Genomic DNA, 20,523 nt, shown 5'->3' with positions numbered 1-20,523 from the left:
CCTCTTTCAAACCATCATACTTGTCTGTTCAAAATGTGAACACTGGCACCTTTAAATGAGTGATATTTGATATGATATTGGGAACAGATGAAACCAAATAAATATTTTAAGATCATTGTCTGTGCATAATCCTGGAGAGTGAGTGAGTGTGGTGGCCAGAAACTGAGAACAACACATTTTGGGAAGACAGCATTCATGTATCGCACAATAAATGTCTGTGGATGTTCAGAAACATTGACTGATAAGATGACTCGAGATAAAATATTCCAACATTATGATGATCCACAGCACACTGCACAAATCACATAAAAGTCTCTGAGAATAAAACATAATTATGAGCTGGTAAAATATGTCACCTGACCTGAAACAACAGGAGGTAAGAAGAAAACACAAGAAGCAAGCCTGCATGTTTGCAGTGGACAGGAAATGTGAACACGTCACACAACTGCTGTGGTCAAAGCTACAGGAGCTGTTTGAGGTTTGTATAAAAGGAAAGGAAGCACAGAGAGGCCACAGTCAGAAGAAACACTCTGCTCTTATCTGTATTAAATGCAGCTTCTCTTTTTATTATTGATGTAAAGTCAAAGTGTTTGAGATCAGCTGAGGATCAGAGTGCAGCAGGGCTGGATGTGAGGATGGGGCACTCTTTGCTCTGCATGACGGGGTTATTGTGTAAGTACATTTGTGACATTGTTTGAATGGCACTGATTAATGAAAGTGTTTCTCATGTGTGAGAATTAGAGTGTATCACTGGTTTGAAGTGTTTATGTGAGAGTTTGAACAAAGCATATTTGTGATGTTTATGAAAGTTACAGACAAATGTTGGCTGGTTCCTTGGTTCAGTTTAGTCTGAGTATCGTGTTGGATACATCGCTGCTTGTTGCACTTGACTCATTGTTGTGTACAAGTTCATATATTAATAGTGTTTTATGCACAGAAATATTTTGATGAGCAGTAACTGCGTCATGTGAAAATTAATCTTTAAAAAACACTTTTGTTCATTTTGAGTTTGATTTTCTGTCAGTTTGATCCTGATGATGTTTAATCTTTACTTTAGTGCTCGGTTCTCTCTTCTACGTTAATGCTGAAGGTGAGAAATGTTTCTTTCTTTTCTTCACATTTATATAATATGTATAATTTTATCTGATATTTTATATTTCATGCACCATTTTAAATCACATCCTGTTTCTCTGTTTGTGCATCGTTTTATTTAAGATACTAAATGGGTTTATAAACAGTGAGTGAGTTAAATCCTGCAGGTCTGTGCAGTCACTCTGTGGTTTTACTCAGAATATTAATTAACTGCTTTAATTTGTTTCATAAAAACACATCTTATTATTTTCAAGTCCAAATGTCACCAGGATGCAGTAAATCTTTTGACTCTTAACAGCAGCAATAAAAATCAGTTCAGCTTCAAAATGACTTTATGCTTCCATCAATCTCTAACTTGATGTGTTTATGTGAACAGTTCCCAATAAGCCCACCGTGATCCTCGAACCACCCTGGCCTCAGATATACAGCAGTGAGACAGTCACTGTCAGATGTGAAGGAAGTCAGTCGATGTTTGTATGGAGAGACGCCACATTAATCAGACCTCGAACATCTGAATACAGAATCAGCAGAGCTACTGAGTCTGACAGTGGAGGATACAGCTGCTGCACCATGAGTCTTTCAGTCTGCAGTGACATCATCACACTGACTGTATCATGTAAGTTGGACACATTTCATTGAGTCATATTGTTCTTTGTTTTAGTTTAGTAACAAAATCAGAGAAAATCGTAACAAACATTAAACACAGATGTGATGATCTCAGTTTCTTCAGTACCTGCACATGTGTAGTTTCCACCACTGCAGCTCAGAATTATGACACAATTATTTTGTTTTTATAATTTATTTGAAGTTGTTGAACAAACATGATCAATAAATACAGAATGAGCAGAGCTGCTGTCTGACGATGGAAATACACATGCTGAAAAAAGAAAAGGCTGATCATCAACAGAGAAGAGTTCTGTTATCACATCACAGCCCTGGTTGGGGTCGGGGATAGCATACAGTATGAAAAACATCTGTGTAAATTATGACTGATAAATGCTGCTGACTGTGCACTGGTTATGCATCTTTATGCATATATATTTGTGTGATCATGATCCTTAAAACAAACATTTAAATAAAAAACAGATTAAAAAATCTGATAATAAGAGCGACCACAATCAACTGGCCTCAGATCAGCTAACAGTGTATAGTTCACCTGTCTCTGCATTTAGGAGTACAGTTTGGTGACAGAGCATAAAAACAGTCTCACCTGATTCTTGATTCACTCTGATAAAGTTTTCATCATGTTATATACATCCAGTGTTAGCTCCTGGCTCTCTAGCTGGCTAACAGTTAGCTGAGATACCTGTGCTGTCCTCATGTGTGCTGCTGCCAGTTGTTGATTCTCATCAAATTTGCTTTGAAGACACTTTTTTGTTCTTGTGCTGTTGGTGCCTGTTTGTAACAAGTGTGATGATCACACTGAGATCAGGGACCGACCTACCTGAGAAACCTGAGATCTATTATTGAACTCCATCCATCTTCTTAACCCATCATCCAGGGTCGTGACCTATTAAGCACTTACTGAATTTAAAAAAATATATATATTATTATGAATTAATAAAAATAAATTGGATTTTTTTAAAATTACTATTGAGTTTTTATGTTGAAATCTTTATTTGTTATATAACAAAGTTTTTCCTGAAGCAACTGACAGTCTGATGTTTGTCTTTCCTGTAACATCAACAGCAAGTAAACCCAGAGCCACACTGACAGCACAAAGTTCAGTCATACCAGCAGGGGGCAGTGTGACACTGAGCTGCTCTGTGGAGGGCTCTGCTGGCTGGAAGTTTGACTGGTTCAGACGTGATTCAGAGTTTTCTGGAGCTCAGAAAATTGGAGCTGGAAGATCAGAGCACACGATCAGTATTTCAGAAGGAGGCATCTATTACTGCAGAGGAGGGAGAGGAGATCCAGTTTTCTCCACAGAGGACAGTGCTGCAGTTACAATTCAGAAACAATGTGAGGGAGAAATTTTGCTGTGAAATAAAAAAAAAAAAACAATGACTACATTAAAGTAACCATTTATAAATATAATTTTTTCAGTTTAATATTTGTTTTTATTTGTTTGTTGAACAGTTTTGGCTGCTGTGACGCTGAAGCACAGCTGGTCTCAGATATTCACTGGTGAGACAATCACTCTCAGATGTGAGATTCAGGGAGGTGAAGGAAAGGTGTGGAAATATGAATGGACAGCACCCAACACAAACAGCCCTCCAACATCCAGTGAATACAGGATCAGCAGAGTTTCAGTGTCCCACAGTGGAGACTACAGATGTCGGGGTAGCAGTGACTATCTCTTAACAGGATGGAGTGATGCCTTCAGACTGACAGTTTCATGTGAGTTGGACCATGATTCATGTTGACATTTAATGTTGTCATGTTTTCATCTGTCTACTACTCATTGGTGTTCATTCGAAACTGAACTGGTATTTGAAGTTTGAATATTTATTTTATTAATGAATTCATTTTGTTATTGTTATTTTCCCCGAAGTAAATGATAACATGATGTATTTTTTCCTGTTTCTTCAACAGTAAATAAACCCAGAGCCACACTGACAGCACAAAGTTCAGTCATACCAGCAGGGGGCAGTGTGACACTGAGCTGCTCTGTGGAGGGCTCTGCTGGCTGGAAGTTTGACTGGTTCAGACATGATTCAGTCTCTTCTAAAGCTCAACTCATGAGAGGAAGTGAAGCAAACGGAGTTATTAGTGTCTCACAAGGAGGTCTGTACCACTGCAGAGGAGGGAGAGGAGATCCAGTTTACTACACAGAGGACAGCAGTGACGTCACAGTTGTGGAGACTTGTGAGTTTTAAACTTTCTATTAAGTTTCTCATGTGTTTCATACAAATGTAGAAATAAACATTGTGGCATCAACTCCAAAAAAACCTGCATATTTATCGCTCATTAGCTGCTGTTAGTCTTTAAATTGTGTTTTATTAAATATTTTTGGCCTCTCTTTCTAAATGCTTCTTTATCCTAAACTGACTTTAAGTGGACATGAAAGACTACATGTATTAAGCCACAGAGCCATAAAAACAAACAAACAAACAAACAAACAAAAATAAAGGTTAATCCTGAACATGTTATTATCCGAGGTCATCAACAGCTCAGCTAACATCAGGTCAGATCAGGGTCGGTAACCCGCGGCTCTTCCGCCCCTCAGCTGTGGCTCCCGCAAGCTTTGGGTGAAAAAATGAAAAATAAAAGTCCCACACAACATCCCCAACATCTGCAGGAGGAAGTTTACAGAGTGAGAAAAAGAAAAGTGTGTTTATAGCAGCAGCTACTGCAGCCAGAGAGAGTCTGACAGGCCCAGCTGTGAGCCACATGTTAGTATCCAGCTGTTCACTGTGTTCACCGCCTCCAGAGGAAGAAAGTGTGCTGCTGTGACCTTCCCACGCCTCTCTCCATCTCTGCACTTTGCCATAAGTTGACCCAGAGCAGAAAGCTAGTTAACAGCTACGAGCCAAACTCAGAACACTGAGCATCAGCCAGAGGTCTCCGTGGGTCAGAGCCGTGGATCTGGAGATAAACCTGCCGTTCTGACACTGATGTCAACACGACAAAGTCTGCTTTCCACAAGGAGACAAATTTGTGTTGAAAGTGTTACAAATGTGCACAATATTATGATCAAGCAATGATTTGTACGCATTTGTTTCACACTGTGACTTGAAAGCAGCTCACATTTGTGGATCTGTGTGAAGCTGGCAGTTAAATTAGACTCAAAACCCCACGTGGGCACGAGACGTGATCTGTGCGTGTCAGGTGACTCGTCCACATGTATTTAAGCTGTTGTGAGCTGTGTATTATCACCAGATATGCTGTTATTGTGCAATAAATATCTTTATGTTTTCGACCCTGAGCTGATGTATTTTATACTCAGGGCTGCCCGTGGCTGCATGAAAACAACAGAAGATGATCGCTCATTGAAACGGACTGAAGACATAATTATATACAAATAGTTTTCATGATTATTCTTCTTATTTTACAATTATTGGACCACAGCTACATTTTATTTACTTATTCTGAACTCAAACAGACCTGCAGAATGATGCTTTATTTAAAGTAGGCCTGCACAGGCCTGTGCTGTTTTTCTCCTCTTTAAAGTTTTTGTTAAAAAGTTCTTAAAAGGTAAAAAAGCTCTTCTTCTTATTAAGACATCTTGTATTGTATTAAGTATATTTATTATCATCTCTGAATTATGGACGATGAATTTTAAAGAAAGAAATCTGAAAAACAAACTGGACGTTAAAATTTGTGCCTCAATGATCAGCAGTTACTCAGGTTTGTGTCGACACATTTGTACAATAGTTTGTGTGAACTGGAGACCTGAAAAGTTGCACACAAATCACTGCACACATCTGTAAATCTTACTTTCTGCTTGTGAATCATATTATACACAGTTGTACCACTTTCAAGGTAAATTTGTTGCCATAAAAACAAGGATATACTGTCCACCTTCACTCCCTGTCTCTGTAGCTGTAAGTGGTTCTTCAAAGGGAAAATGCAGCTGTTAGCTGTAATGTTAGGATTTGTAGATCACTTTATAAATGTGGAGTGTGTGGAGAACAGGCTGTGTGAGTCAGATACACCAGTGGGCCACCACACACGTGTACCACACAGTAAATAAATGTAAACACTGATTTTTAAATCCAGCTTCATTTACAGTCAAAATGTCACCAGGATGCAGTAAATCTTTCTCCTCTGAACAACAGCAAAAAGAAAATCAGGCTTCAAAATGACTTCATGTTTCTATTTGTCTCTAACTGGATATTTTTCTGTGAACAGTTCCCAGTAAGCCCACTGTGACCCTGCAGCCATCCTGGACTCAGATATACAGCGGTGAGACAGTCACTGTCAGATGTGAGATTCAGGGAGGTGAAGGAGCTCAGTGGACGTATGAATGGAGAGCAGCCAAGTTAAACACACCTCCAACATCCAATGAATACAGAATCATCAGAGCTACTGAGTCTGACAGTGGAGGATACAGCTGCCGGGGCAGAAGGGACTATTTCTTCTCAGAGTGGAGTGATATCATCACACTGACTGTATCATGTAAGATCTTTCATCCAAATTATTTCAAATTACTTGTTAATCTAACCTTTAATTGGGAAAATCAGTCGTCTGCTTAATAAATAAAATCACAAATCAGATGTTAATTATTTTTTTTATTCTAGTAAACTTTCAAACATGATAACAGACAGTTTGTGTTTATATTTCAAAACTGATCATTTAACCATTTGTGGACAGGCTGCAGTCTTCAGTGTCCACGAACAGCATGTTTAACTGTCTGACTGGATACTTTGTAGCATCGTGAGCTCAGAACATTCCTTCCGCTAACAATTAGCAAAGCTAGCTGGCCAGCAACAGCAAGCAAAGCATCAACACTGATCATTTTATTAAGGATGAAAGAATTTAGACCATTTTTAACTCTCAGTGATGCCACATGTGTTCTTTTGACTTTGGGACCTGAAGCTGAGTTTTAATCCAGATTACTGAGGATTCTGACTGTGGTAGCCGTGATGCTCCGACAATCCTTCAAGCGGTGTAGCTTTTACCAAAGTTGTACTAAAACATTTTTTGACTGATGAGCACCACGTACCACATAAAATCGGTTCGAGGTCAGTAAGCACAACTACAATTCATAAATAAAGCGCACCGGATTATAAAGTGCACTGTCGATTTTTGAGAAAATTAAAGGATTTTAAGTGTGCCTTACAGTCCAAAAAATTCCGTACTTGGAGACAGAAAAACACGGTATTTTAAAACTTTACTTACAGTGTAGAGCACTAACATTGCTGCTTGTGAGTTGAAATTCATGCTGGGATACCTGGCTGCCCCACGTCCACAGTACCATCAGTTCATAGCAGCGATTTTCTAATATCGATCTGTCCTGACTTACTGTGCACGGTAACCAATCAGATGTTAGACAAGAGGCAGCGCTAAACGAGATCCTCCAAAACTGACATTTGGACTCCATCTTTTTTTTTAGTTGAATAAAACTCAACACACTCCCATGTGGTCTCATTTTATTGGAGGCTTTATTGGAGTCTGTCAGCCTCTCTGATTTTTTCGTTTTTCTATGTCGATCAGTTGTTTACATCATTGGAAATTAAATTATAGGATTATAGAAAACTACCTAAACTTGAACCATGTCAGTGATGACTGATGGTCACGGTGCTCTCACAATAACAGACACCATTCAGTTTAGTGTCACTTTTGACTGTTATTAAAGGAAAATGCAGAGAGCACACAAAACATCTAAAAGTAATTTGTTTGTGCAGCATTCGTCTTTGAATAGTGAAGCTGTAGTGTAGTTTTGTATGAAGACACTCAGTCTAATGCAGGGTCAGCAACCTTTTACACCCAAAGAGCCATTTGGACGCAATTTCCACGCAAAAGAAAACACTGGGAGCCGCAAATACTTTTTGACATCTAAAATGAAGATAACACTGTATATATTGTTTTTTTTTTACCTTTATGCTTTGTGTGAACAACTAAGGTGTGTTGCTTATGAAATCCATGCTACAGAGAAACTTACATTTTATTTATGTAATGAACACATTTTGAACTCTTAAAGAAATATAACAAAAGGAAAGACACCCAGCTGAACTAAAATGATCCATGTAGCAAACAAAAACTGTTGTGAGCCTCCAGCCTTATATCACCTTTGGGCTTTTGGAGCCTTGACCTGACTTTTAAAAAATAATTGGAAAAAAAGCACTATGCTGCTAAAAGATGAAAAATAGATATTTGCAAAATTCTGCCTAAATATGTATTTTACCTGGTTAATCTGTGTGACGGGGCGTGGTCTGCAGCGCTGCTGCAGGGGAGGCGGACGCACCTGAGCGGACCCGCAATCACGCCTCAAGCGCGTACGCTAAATTGGATACGATACAGAGAAGATTAGCATGGCCCCTGCGCAAGGATGACACGCAATCACGCCTCGCAGTCTTAACGTCTGTGCTCTCTATGCTGTTGTTGGTGTGTGTCGGGCTGTGAGCTGAAAAGCTACAGCCGGCTGTATGCGTACAGTAACCGTGTGTGAAAAGTGGTCAATAAAGAGAAGCTGTAAAGTGTGTTCATGGAAACATCGTCGGGTCTGCCGTGGTATGTTTACAACGGGACTTCTGCTCCTGAACCTCTGCGCACAGCGTCTGCAGATCGGGGCTGTGTGAAGTCACTTTCATCTTTACGCAGGACTGTAAGCTGTCATCTGTGAGGCGTGAGCGGTGTTTGTTTTAACATAGTTCACGGAGGAGAACAGCTGCTGACATAATGTGGATCCGAAGATCCATAATTGGCCTACCTGGGGTTGAAAGTCTCGATAAATGCATGTCGTTTCAGCGGGTATGACGCTTATTTTGAGCGATGAAAAAATAATAGAATAGAATTGTATTTTTATATTTTAAGATCACAATAATCTTCCAATTTAGAACTACAAGTTAAAAAAGAACTAAATAAATTACACTTCAGCTAAATACTTCTAATTTATTTTCCCAAACCACGCGGAGCCGCACTGTAAGACTAAAGAGGCGCATGTTGCCGACCCCTGGTCTAATGTGTCACATGCAGGCAAATATTTTTTGTTTGGTGCTAGAAGCTAAATGACTGAGTGAATGTGTAAAGTCTGATCATTTCTATAACAAAGTTCTTCCTGAAGCAAGTGACAATCTGATAAACTTTTCCCTGTAAACGCAACAGCAAGTAAACCCAGAGCCACACTGACAGCACAAAGTTCAGTCATACCAGCAGGGGGCAGTGTGACACTGAGCTGCTCTGTGGAGGGCTCTGCTGGCTGGAAGTTTGACTGGTTCAGACGTGATTCAGAGTTTTCTGGAGCTCAGAAAATAGGAGCTGGAACATCAGAGCACACGATCAGTATTTCAGAAGGAGGCATCTATTACTGCAGAGGAGGGAGAGGAGATCCAGTTTTCTCCACAGAGGACAGTGCTGCAGTTACAATTCAGGAAAAAGGTGAGGGTGAAATTTTGTTGTGAGATAACACAAATTAATGATTATATGAAAGTAACACATAAATATGATTTTGTTTTTATTCCTTGTTGATTTTTTTTCAGTTTAATATTTGTATTTATTTGTTTGTTAGGGAAAGTTTGGGCTGCTGTGAAACTGCAGCACAGCTGGTCTCAGATATTCACTGGTGAGACAATCACTCTCAGATGTGAGATTCAGGGAGGTGAAGGAAAGGTGTGGAAATATGAATGGACAGCACCCAACACAAACAGCCCTCCAACATCCAGTGAATACAGGATCAGCAGAGTTTCAGTGTCCCACAGTGGAGACTACAGATGTCGGGGTAGCAGTGACTATCTCTTAACAGGATGGAGTGATGCCTTCAGACTGACAGTTTCATGTGAGTTGGACCATGATTCATGCTGACATTTCATGTTTTCATGTTTACATCTGTCTTAATAGGAAAACTCCAACAATGATCCAGCTGTCTGCAGGCAGCTCAGGACAACAGTTTTTCTCACTGTGCAAACAGAAAGGAGAGACACCATGGAGGCTCTTAAATTATCAGCAATGTAAAGAGGAATGTACAGAGATGACAGTTTGATAAGAGAATGATAAATCAGTGAAATCTTTAGTTTGTTAAACAGTCTAATGTGTCACATGCAGGTAGGGATGGGAATGGATAAGAATTTATTGATTCTCATTGGCTCCACTTTGAGAGTCGCCACCATCTCTAAGCAGAATATCAAAGACATTCATGCAGATTAATTAGAGGCTGTGAGGTCAAATGTTTGTGCATGTTGGAGGTATTTCCCCTCTTTGTTGGGATCAGTGTTGGGATCATTTCTCAAAAAAAGTAAAGCAAAAAAGTTCTTACGCAAAACCAGCACAAAGAGACTTTAAATTGGTCGTCATGGTGATTCTACTGTAGAGGCATGAACAGGTAGAAACGGAGCTGCAGCCTGACTGCTCATCAGTTTCTTACCTGTTGAAATTCATCACTCTGGGTTAATGGCTAGCTTAGTGTTAGCGTACTGTCTGTGCAGGTACTTTGAAGAGCTGAAGTTGTGTTAACAGTTGATCACGTTAATGCAGTTGTTTCTGTCCTGCAGCAGTCTCCACTTTACCATCGTTCCCATCCTTTGTGCAGTAACAATAAAAGTAATTTCTGCACCACCATTTTCCTCCTTTGATACAAACAGGAATCAGCTGATCGTAGCGAGAGTGCAAGAACCAATAAACAGGATTAATAAGCAAGTGGACTAGACAGTCTAATGTGTCACATGCAGGGAAACTAATTAATCTTTGTGTTTGTAGATAAATTACTCTGTGAATCTTTAAAGTGTGATTAGTGCTGTAAGAAATGTATTCTTTATGATGATTTAATTTTGTGGTTTTGTTTCTTCAACAGCAAGTAAACCCAGAGCCACACTGACAGCACAAAGTTCAGTCATACCAGCAGGGGGCAGTGTGACACTGAGCTGCTCTGTGGAGGGCTCTGCTGGCTGGAAGTTTGACTGGTTCAGACGTGATTCAGTCTCTTCTAAAGCTCAGCTCATGAGAGGAAATGAAGCAAACAGAGTTATTAGTGTCTCACAAGGAGGTCTGTACCACTGCAGAGGAGGGAAAGGAGATCCAGTTTACTACACAGAGGACAGCAGTGACGTCACAGTTACAGAAACTCGTGAGTTTAATTATTTTATTTCTACCAGACTAAGAGGTCATATAGCTGTGAGTTTATTAACCCTTAGATGAGTTTTCTGTTCATTAAGATTACTTGGAAATGTGGGAAAATAGAAACATTTATTTAGTTTTGTTCTTGATTTAAGTCCAAAATTGTGAGACTAAGGACTCACCCTCACAGAGAATGTGTTCTCCAAAAAAACATCAACAAAACGATTCAGACCTTTAAAAAATGTGTTTTAGCTACACAAGTTCAAATTCCAAAGAAAAATGAGACCTTGCAGTGAAAAGTTTCAGATTTTGTTTTAATAACAAACAACAAAACAATTGTTTCTGTGTTACAGTGTTGATGTAAACACCAGCCGTACCTGCAGGTGTAAACATGAGACTGTGCTGTAACAATGTAAACACTGTATATGAGAGTTGTGTTGGATCTGATTGTTCAGTGTTCAGCATGGTGATGGCTGAGGGATCAAAGCTGTTCCTTAGTTTGTTAGTTTTTGTCTTTATGGCTCTGAAATGTCTGCCTGAAGGTAGACGTTCACACAGTGCATGACCTGGGTTAGATGGATCCTGAAGGATTTTCTTGGTGTTCCTGAGACTGCGGGAGCTGTGCAGGTCTTCAAGTGAGGGCAAAGGATGGCCGACTATCCTCTGGGTGACCTGTATAACCCTGTGGAGCTATTTCCTCTGTGCTACTGTGCAGCTGTGCTATACAGTTCTTCATGTAGCACAGTATGCTATCAAAAACCAGCTACAGGTCAGGGTGTTTGAAAATATCTCAGTGCATCCTGATGAAGCCGTCCTGCCTCTGGCCTGGTTTTGACTGTCTTTGTGCTGATTGTAGCAATTTTACAAAGTGGGATGTGGCCGTGATCAAAAACAGTTATCAGTGGTCAGACTGGCCCGAGGTGTGGTTTAACCCTGTAGCCTGTTGGAGGTTTATTTTTTTCACTCACGTTACTCTCATGTTTTAAACATCAGAATTTTTATGTTTCTATTTGTCTCTAACTGGATATTTTCCTGTGAACAGTTCCCAGTAAGCCCACTGTGACCCTGCAGCCATCCTGGACTCAGATATACAGCGGTGAGACAGTCACTGTCAGATGTGAGATTCAGGGAGGTGAAGGAGCTCAGTGGACGTATGAATGGAGAGCAGCCAAGTTAAACACACCTCCAACATCCAATGAATACAGAATCATCAGAGCTACTGAGTCTGACAGTGGAGGATACAGCTGCCGGGGCAGGAGGGACTATTTCTTCTCAGAGTGGAGTGATATCATCACACTGACTGTATCATGTAAGATCTTTCATCCAGAGTATCTAAATAAGGAAAAAAGCACTTCTTCTTTCTTACAGCTTTATAACTGTCTTTCATGTTGGTCAGTAAAATGTTTAGTTTTTATTCCAACAACAAAAACCTGAACAGCAGCTTTTTATTCACAGTGAAGAGAACAAAACATATGAGAGTAACTTCTCTGCTGTGCAGCTCTAATACATGAAAGATGAAATGCAGAACAAATGCTGGATCTGTCTCAGCTGCTCCACCACATCCACTAAGAAACATTAAATCCACTGATTGTTCCTCGTGTGTGTTTTTAACTTAGAAATGCAGCAAATTAAATATGAAAGATTAGTATTGTGTTTGTGTGATAGTTGTACAGTTTGTTGCAGCTTCACCATTAAAGTTATGTGATATTTATTATTTCCATATTTCCACCAAGTTATTTAAACTGGTTTGATTCAGTCATTGACTTTTGTTCTTTTTCTAAACTGAACTGCAGATAAACCAAAGGCCAAACTGAGAGCTGATAACACAGCTGTTCCAGTAGGGGGCAGTGTGACCCTGACCTGCTCTGTGAGCCCATCATCATCATCTGGATGGAAATACTACTGGTACAGAGATGAGAAATCCTCTGAAGCCCTGACCACACAAGATGCAGTTTTCCACTCAAATGGACAAATCAGTGTCTCACAGGAAGGACTCTACAGGTGCAGAGGAGGAAGAGGAAACCCAGCTTACTACACAGAGGACAGCCAGTCAGTCAGGATTGGGAAAACTGGTCAGTTTAACATGAGGTCAGATAAATTCCTGATTAAGGAGGAAGATGAAGAAAAAAAAAACTTCAACATTTTTGACATTCACGTGTTTTTATTGTACTTTCTTGAACAGTAACAGCCTCAAACAGGCCTGTTGTGACTCTGTATCCAAACTGGTCTGAGATATACAGAGGAGAGACGATCACTGTCCGATGTGAGATCCACGGAGGAGACACTGAGTGGGATTATGAGTGGGAAACAAACAGCATGATAAAAGCTCCAAATCAAAATGAATACAGGATTAGATCTGCTTCATCATCCAACAGTGGAAACTATCGCTGTAAGGGCAGAATGAAAAGTTCACAGCATGAAACAACAGAGTGGAGTGATTCAGTCACACTGACAGTTTCTGACAGTAAGTAGAGTCATAGTTCATTTAACCTGGAAATAGAAACAGTTTGTAAAAATGTGTTTTTATTAGTACATGTTGAGATATTTGACATGTTTAGATAGTCTCACTCTTAAAGTTCATCATAAATATTTGTGAGTCAACATTTTAGTGACATTGAATTCAGAGTTAAGAGACGAAACATTGAGAGAAAATCTTTGTTGAACAGATGAACCCCGTCCTGTCCTCACTGTGTCTCCATCATGGCTGAGTCCTGGAGCCTCAGTAACTCTGAACTGTGAGGTTGAACATCCGTCTGCAGGATGGAGCTTCTACTGGTATAAAGCTGTTCCTGATCTATCAGAGAAATCCTCCAGTTATGAGCTGCTACCTGATGGCAGTGGGACTGCACAGGACTCCTACATCATTCATGGACAGACACACACAGCAGGATATGTGTGCAGAGCTGGAAGAGGAGACCCAGAGTATCACACTGATCACAGTCAACCAAAGTTTGTCTGGTCTGCAGGTCAGTTTGATTCTGTTTATCTTTTTTCAAGTAATGCAACAGCAAAAAAATGTAAATTGATGGGGGTTTTTTTTGGGGGGGGGGTAGCATTGAAGGTGAAAATTATACGAACACTGCGTCTTTTAGCACTGACCTTTAAACATTAAAGTAAAAGAATATTTCCACTGTGATATGTTGATCCTAACATCTGTGAGCTTTGTCTCTTCACTGCATGTTGTTTCCAGATGTTCATTCAGCAGCGTCTCTCACAGTGAGTCCTGACAGAGTGCAACACTTCACCTCTGACTCTGTCTCACTGACCTGTGAGGGAAACTTCACTGAGTGGAGAGTGAGGAAGTTCTCTGAGGACGGCCGACTCTCTGACTGTAGGAGAATGACTGGATCCACATGTGACATCAACACATCAAAGTCAGATACTGCAGTGTACTGGTGTGAGTCTGGATCAGGAGAGTTCAGCAGTGCAGTCAACATCACTGTACAGAGTATGTTATTATACATTTACTACTTGGATTTGAATGATTTAGACGTGACATGAACATTTGTCCCAGCTTTGCTGTATGTGAAGTCATTTTATCTGGAGAAATAGCAGTTTTTAAATACACAAGATCAGATCTTCATGATGAACATTTGTACAATCTGTTCTTATTATTGTTTGTCAGCTCTTTCTCAAAGTGTGCACCAGCTGATGTGACTGAAACAATTGTGTGTGATTGTTTCACAGATGATGGTAATGGTCCTATCCTGGTGAGTCCTGTTCATCCTGTGACTGAGGGAGCTTCTGTTAGTCTGAGCTGCAGTTTGAGAACACAAAAAATACTTTCCAATGTGTTTTTCTATCACAATGACAAACTTCTTCAAAATGATCCCCGAGGGGAGCTGAAGATCTCTGCAGTGTCAAAGTCTGATGAAGGTTTCTACAAGTGTCAGTACTCAGGAAGAGAGTCAGCACAGAGCTGGATGTCAGTTAAAGGTGAGCAGGATCAAAGCATTTGATGGATTTTTATAAACCAATGACTGAGAAGGAACATTAGATTGTCTGATTTAAGTCTCAAAGTCACTTGGCTCTATTTTATAAATGCATTTATTTATAAGATTATAATTTATTAATAATTAATTTCTGTTTTGTGTCACAGTAACCATGTCAGGAGCTGACAGCTCTTCATCTCCTGTGTGGTTGATGGTTGGACTGGTTTGTGGAGTCTCTCTCATTATTATTCTCCTGCTCTTGTTGTATCGCTGCAGACAGTCCAAGTGTAAGAGCCTCTTTTCTATTTTTATTATTATTCATATTACATTAGGAATCTTTCAGGGTTACTAAACTAAATGATGACTTTATTGTAGAAATTAAACTCAGTACAAATCCAAATTTAAATAAAAGTTGGAAACCACATTTCTACAATTCTTAGGAAAACAAACTATGAGGAAAGATGTGACAAAACAAAGGAAAACTGAGGCAGTTTATAAAACACATGATAATGAGATGATGAGTAACAGGTGTTAACTAACTAACTAAAGCCTCTTTTCCATTAATAATTACTCAGATCGACTGGTTTTCCATCACGCTCAAGTACCACCTAATGTGTGTGGTCATCGTCATAGTGACGTGGTCGAGCACCCCATGACTTAATTAGTATTTGTCACAAATGATTCAACAAAGGTGAACATCACGGCGATGATATACCTGTTGCTCGGTCATCTTTCTATAGACTCGGGGCCACGGTGTTGCTTGTGTAGCCATTTCTGGGTTGCCGGGTTTCAAAAATGGCTTTTTTATTTTATCAACAAGACGCTCTCATAACTCATCAAGTGATGCCACTGACCAGTCAATCGGCATGTACGCTATTGACGTAACATTTTGGGATCACCTCGGATCACTTGGAACTCCGGCTGAGTAAATACTAAAATGGTACTACTGGATCTGATGGAAAACCCTGAAAACTGTGTTTTAGTTACTAATGGAAAACATGTTAACAGAATGACACAAGAAACAGGGGAAAATAAAACAGGAAATGACTGACACTGAGACCTCGAGTAAGTGGTCAGCACTTAAACCGATCTTTATTATCATTATTAATATTGACTCTTCATTCATCTCCATTAACAGGAACATTTCTTAGGTTCAGTTTCATCCAAATAACCAACTGACTACATGCACAAAAGATCAGAAACAAACAGGATTTTACAACCTGATTGTATCTTTAACTCGACTGAAAGAATCCACAAATGTTGTTGTTTCATATCAGAACAACACAAACAGTAACACCATGATGGGTTCATGCTCTGAAAATATCTGATAGTCCTGTTGTTGACTTAAACACAACTAATGAAACTCTGTAAAAGGTTTTTCTGTTTTTTCATTTATCTTTGAAAAATCTGTCATGTTGTTTTTCATGTGTGAGGCACTGAAACACTGGTGCAGGACATCATGTGAAAAGCACAGAGCAGCTAGAGATGAAACAGTCTTTTAATTTAAGGTAACTGGCACCATGTCATTGGTTTACAATTGTGTAACTAAAATATGAACATTTTAGGTGCAGATAAACCTCCAGATGTCATTTACTCTAATATTGAACTGGAAAACTTTGGAAATAAGTGTGAGTACACAAAACATATAGAATGTAGAAGAAAAGCCTGGAAAGTTTTTGAAATGTTTAAAAATGTATTAATTAAATTTCTTTGTGAATTCGATCATCTTAACAGGGAAGCATCATAAACCAGAGCAGAGTGCTGTTTACACTAATGTGAAGACAGGAGCTGCAGGTACAGTCACAACAGTCTCATTCAGTGTTTGTACTTGAACGTGTCATCACATCATTATATTGCAGGTAATTATAGGTCAACATGGAGTTTAGTTATTCACTTACTAATCAGTGTTTCAGCTTTACTGAATCACAGCATCCACAGATTCTGACCCAGACCTCAATCACAAAACACACACATGCAAAGCTGAAGTGTCACAGGCAACAAATGATTTTTACTTAGATTTCTTTCCCTGTAGTTGTAAAAAGTTTAAAGTTCATATGTATCCAACATGTTTGTATCATATCTGTGCTGAACAAATGTGTCCTGAGCTCTGACGTCTCTTTTAGAGGACAGTCTGATGTATGCTGAGGTCAAACAGCCCAAAAAAGAAAAAGCCAAGAAAAACAAAGGTGAGCAAAGTCTGCCATCATCTCCACTGAATATTGTTCAACATGTTTATCTGCTCCTAAAATGTAAATCTGTTTATATTAATATTTGTATTTAGGTCTTCATGCGTACTAATTACTTGGTTAATAAAATCTAGTTCTATCTTTGCATTATTGCAGACATCCAGTTTCCTCCTGGTTAATGATATTATTGTTTTCAATCATCTTCTCTTCATTCACAGGAACTCTCTCAGTAATTCTGCTGCCATGCAGGCTGATTTATTCTTCACATTATTAAATGTCTTCAGCTCATAATATCTTTACATGTTGGAAATCACTTTGTCTCTTTGTGCTTGTCTTACAGGTCAGTGAGGAGAGCTGTAGCAGCAAAGCCAAGAAGAAGCTTTTTATGAAGCCACTCTTGCTCCTCTGCTGCCCAAATATCAGACATGCTCAGCTTTATGTACAGTTACAATATTACATCATAATATCATATAATTCAGTATAAACCAAATGGAGGTGTATTCATATTCAATATTCATGCTCTTTATCTTCGGTTACTTTTATAAAAAAATTGTAATAAACCTTGACTGTATCTAACATGTTCCAACAGCAGTGAGAAATATGTGATGTTTAGTATCTGACAGCACAATTTACAGTCAGTGTTTGCAGTGTAAATACTGATATGGGCACCAACAAATACTTTAACTGTGTTTGTTTACATTATATAAATAAGAATTATATCATAGGCAGTGAATACATTTGAATGTATTTCATGTATATTTTTGTGTTTCTGATCATTTTTTGCATCTTTTAGTTAGAAGGTAGAAATAAAATCTTTTTACATTTGAACATTTTATGTTTCCTTTGTTTCCTGTATGAAATTATCCACAAACTAATTTTTGTTTATTTGATCAGCAATAATTCAGTTTATTATGTGTTTGAAATAAATTGAATGACTGAATCACAGCTGAGAGCGATTTTTGTTGTTGTTGTTTTATGCATTTACTCTGAGTGTGTGATTATTGTGCTGCTGTTACAGTCTTTCTGTTTTACTTCTCAGCACTGCCATCATGTGTCTGAATACACAGCGTACAGTCAAACTCAACAACCTCAGTTAAAGATTTGCTAACATTTAAAGTGCAGTGCAGGTTATGTGACCTGTGTTTGTGTTTTTGAATAAATCTCTTGAAGTTTTTGCAAATGGAAAATGTTGTATATTTCTGATGGATGTAAAACTTTTAAAACACTGAAAGAAAATTCAAATAAATTCAGATCTGCAAAGAAATGCATTGATTATGTTTTATTCAAGAATCAATATCAAACAGTATCACAAGATCAAACTGCAAAGATTAACGTCTTTACTCTTCTGAGCAGCTTACATGTGTGTGAAAGACTGTTGGTGGTCACCATCTTTTCTGCCACAGGCTTATTTTTATCCACTGACAGGCCTCATGGTTTCTGGTTGGGTCACTATGAACAGAGGAAATGCAGCCTGTGGTTTCAGCCTCAAGTCTTCAGTGTAGCTGATGTTTAGTTTTATGTTATCAGCTCACAGCAAAGAGTTAACAAGGAGCACAGACAAAGAGCACAGTATGAATTTCACTTTGACCTCTGTTTGCATGACACATGTTTACATGATGTGCCTGTACTGGAATAACAGTAGTGACAATCAAATATTCAGTTATCTTTATAAAATCATGTCTCGCTAAAGTAAGAGATTATTTTGTAAACTTCTTCATCATTTTTCAAATCAAACAATCATTTGCACCAAAGTTAATTTATTCAAAGCTAATAACTGAAAAGAAAATGAAATTTCTTCATGTTTTTGTTCATTTTTTGCACTTTAAGAAAACTTTTCTGTTCCACACACTGTGGAAAAAACTGTGTGGATATTTCTGTAACTGTTGGTGACCTCATAGCTGCAGGCTTATCTGCACCATCTCTGCACTTAAACGTTACAGTGACTTCATTATTTCCATCAGCCTGCAGAACTAAAAATGAGGAAGAACAATTGAAGCTAAATATGAGCTGCCTTCCAGATCACATGCTTTAGCTCTGACAGCACAGACAGATGATGAGGAGACTGTGAGACGTTAAACAGGCAGAATACAGAGCTCAGAGTTTTCAAAGTTTACTTTCTGGTTTGTTGTCTTTCACACTCCTTAAAACATGAGAAAATATTTACTGATCTTCATTTTACTATAAATAACACCTCGGTGTGTAAATTGCCTTAATTGTTAATTTACTGTTAATAGTTAATATTTATTATTATTATCAGAAAAAGAAAACCATAAGAATCTAAAATCTAAAACAAGATGCTAAAACAGGGCCAACTTTCTCTAAATGTAATCACACAGAGCTCAGATGAGTAGAGAGTGAACAGGCAGGTGTGTTTTCCACAGCAGGTGTGTGTTTGCACAACTGAAGGTTTGCAGGTTGAACACTGGAGAAGATCAGAGACAGAAGAAGACTGGATTAAGTGGATAAACTACAAGGGTGATTCTCTGCAGTCAGGTTAGTTACCTCAGTGTGCTGTAACTGTGTAGCAGTGAGTGGATGAACAGTCGACCCTTTTATGTGCAGCTATTTGAGGATGGAGAACAAATGTGCCAACCTGAGCTGACTGGAGCAGGTGAGGAAGATGACTAACACATCCCACTGACAAGGAAGAGCTGTGGAGCTGTGACAGACTGTGGCAACATCAATGAAAAAGGCACCTTGAAGTGGGAGCCCACCATCACCTCCACCATTAAGAAAGCCCAGCAGAGGATGTACTTCCTGAGGCAGCTGAAGAAATTCAACCTGCCAACACGGACGATGATGCAGTTCTACACTGCAATCATCGAGTCCATCCTCACCTCCTCCATCACCGTGTGGTACGCTGGAGCCACTATCAGGGACAAACAGAGACTGCAGCGTGTTGTGCGCTCTGCTAAGAAGGTGATTGGCTGCAGACTCCCATCTCTGCAGGACCTGTACACCTCCAGGACACTGCGGCGTGCAGCTCGGATCACAGCTGACCCTTCTCACCCTGGACACAGTCTGTTTGACCTGCTCCCCTCAGGCAGGAGGCTCCGGTCCATTTGCACCAGAACCTCTCGCCATAAGAACAGTTTCTTCCCCTCTGCTGTTGGACACATGAACAATAAACGTACGACTGTTCCCACCACTAACACATGACCCTACGCTGTGTTCACTGCATCATTCCATGTTTGGCACTGATCACCACCTGCACTCATGTATATATCATGTATATATCTTTCTACGTAGCACTTTTAATTCTTATTCTTACTTTTTTTTTCATGTCTATTTAAGCGCAATTTATGACAGTATGTTTGCACTGAAGCACTGCAGCAATTTCCTAATGTTGTTAACCTGCTCAACATTTGGCAATAAAACCCCTTTCTGATTCTGATTCTGATTCTGAAAAATGTAATAATTATTTTATTACAGTCCTGATATCAGACCTCTGTTTATTTGTTTATTAGAAGCTCCGATATTAACCCTCTAAAGACTGAATCATAAATAAAATGAATTTTTTTATAAGCTGGTGTGTTTTTTTAACCTTATGAGAAATAAATATTTTTCACATGAGGTGGAAAAAATCTTTTTTAGCTGCATCTGGCATTTTTGTACAATTTGTTGCTCAGTTTATCTTCAAATAAAAACATAACGTTTTT

At 39.0% G+C, this 20,523-nt stretch overlaps 1 protein-coding gene and 1 non-coding gene across 2 annotated transcripts; both read left to right on the top strand.

Moving 5' to 3' along the window:
* The first annotated feature begins 635 nt into the window (after positions 1-635).
* Positions 636-17,724, top strand: LOC147335414 (obscurin-like). Its single transcript, XM_086278798.1, has 12 exons — positions 636-684; positions 1,058-1,090; positions 10,484-10,756; positions 12,540-12,823; positions 13,427-13,712; positions 13,937-14,194; positions 14,434-14,682; positions 14,846-14,965; positions 16,244-16,306; positions 16,413-16,472; positions 16,802-16,916; positions 17,083-17,724. Exons 1-12 carry the CDS (start codon positions 636-638, stop codon positions 17,153-17,155), a joined length of 1,863 nt encoding a protein of 620 aa, XP_086134924.1. The 3' UTR covers positions 17,156-17,724.
* LOC147335415 (U6 spliceosomal RNA) lies at positions 7,955-8,061 on the top strand. Its single transcript, XR_015128684.1, has one exon. It is a non-coding gene; the product is annotated as a U6 spliceosomal RNA (small nuclear RNA).
* Positions 17,725-20,523: the final 2,799 nt, after the last annotated feature.

This window comes from Aulonocara sp. 'chitande type north' Nkhata Bay, linkage group LG3 (assembly GCF_057382095.1).
Source record: "Aulonocara sp. 'chitande type north' Nkhata Bay isolate Kocher_YH1m ecotype deep benthic linkage group LG3, A_spYH_male_GT1.1, whole genome shotgun sequence".
Classification (NCBI taxonomy): domain Eukaryota; kingdom Metazoa; phylum Chordata; class Actinopteri; order Cichliformes; family Cichlidae; genus Aulonocara; species Aulonocara sp. 'chitande type north' Nkhata Bay.
This window is presented reverse-complemented; position numbering and strand designations above follow the sequence as displayed.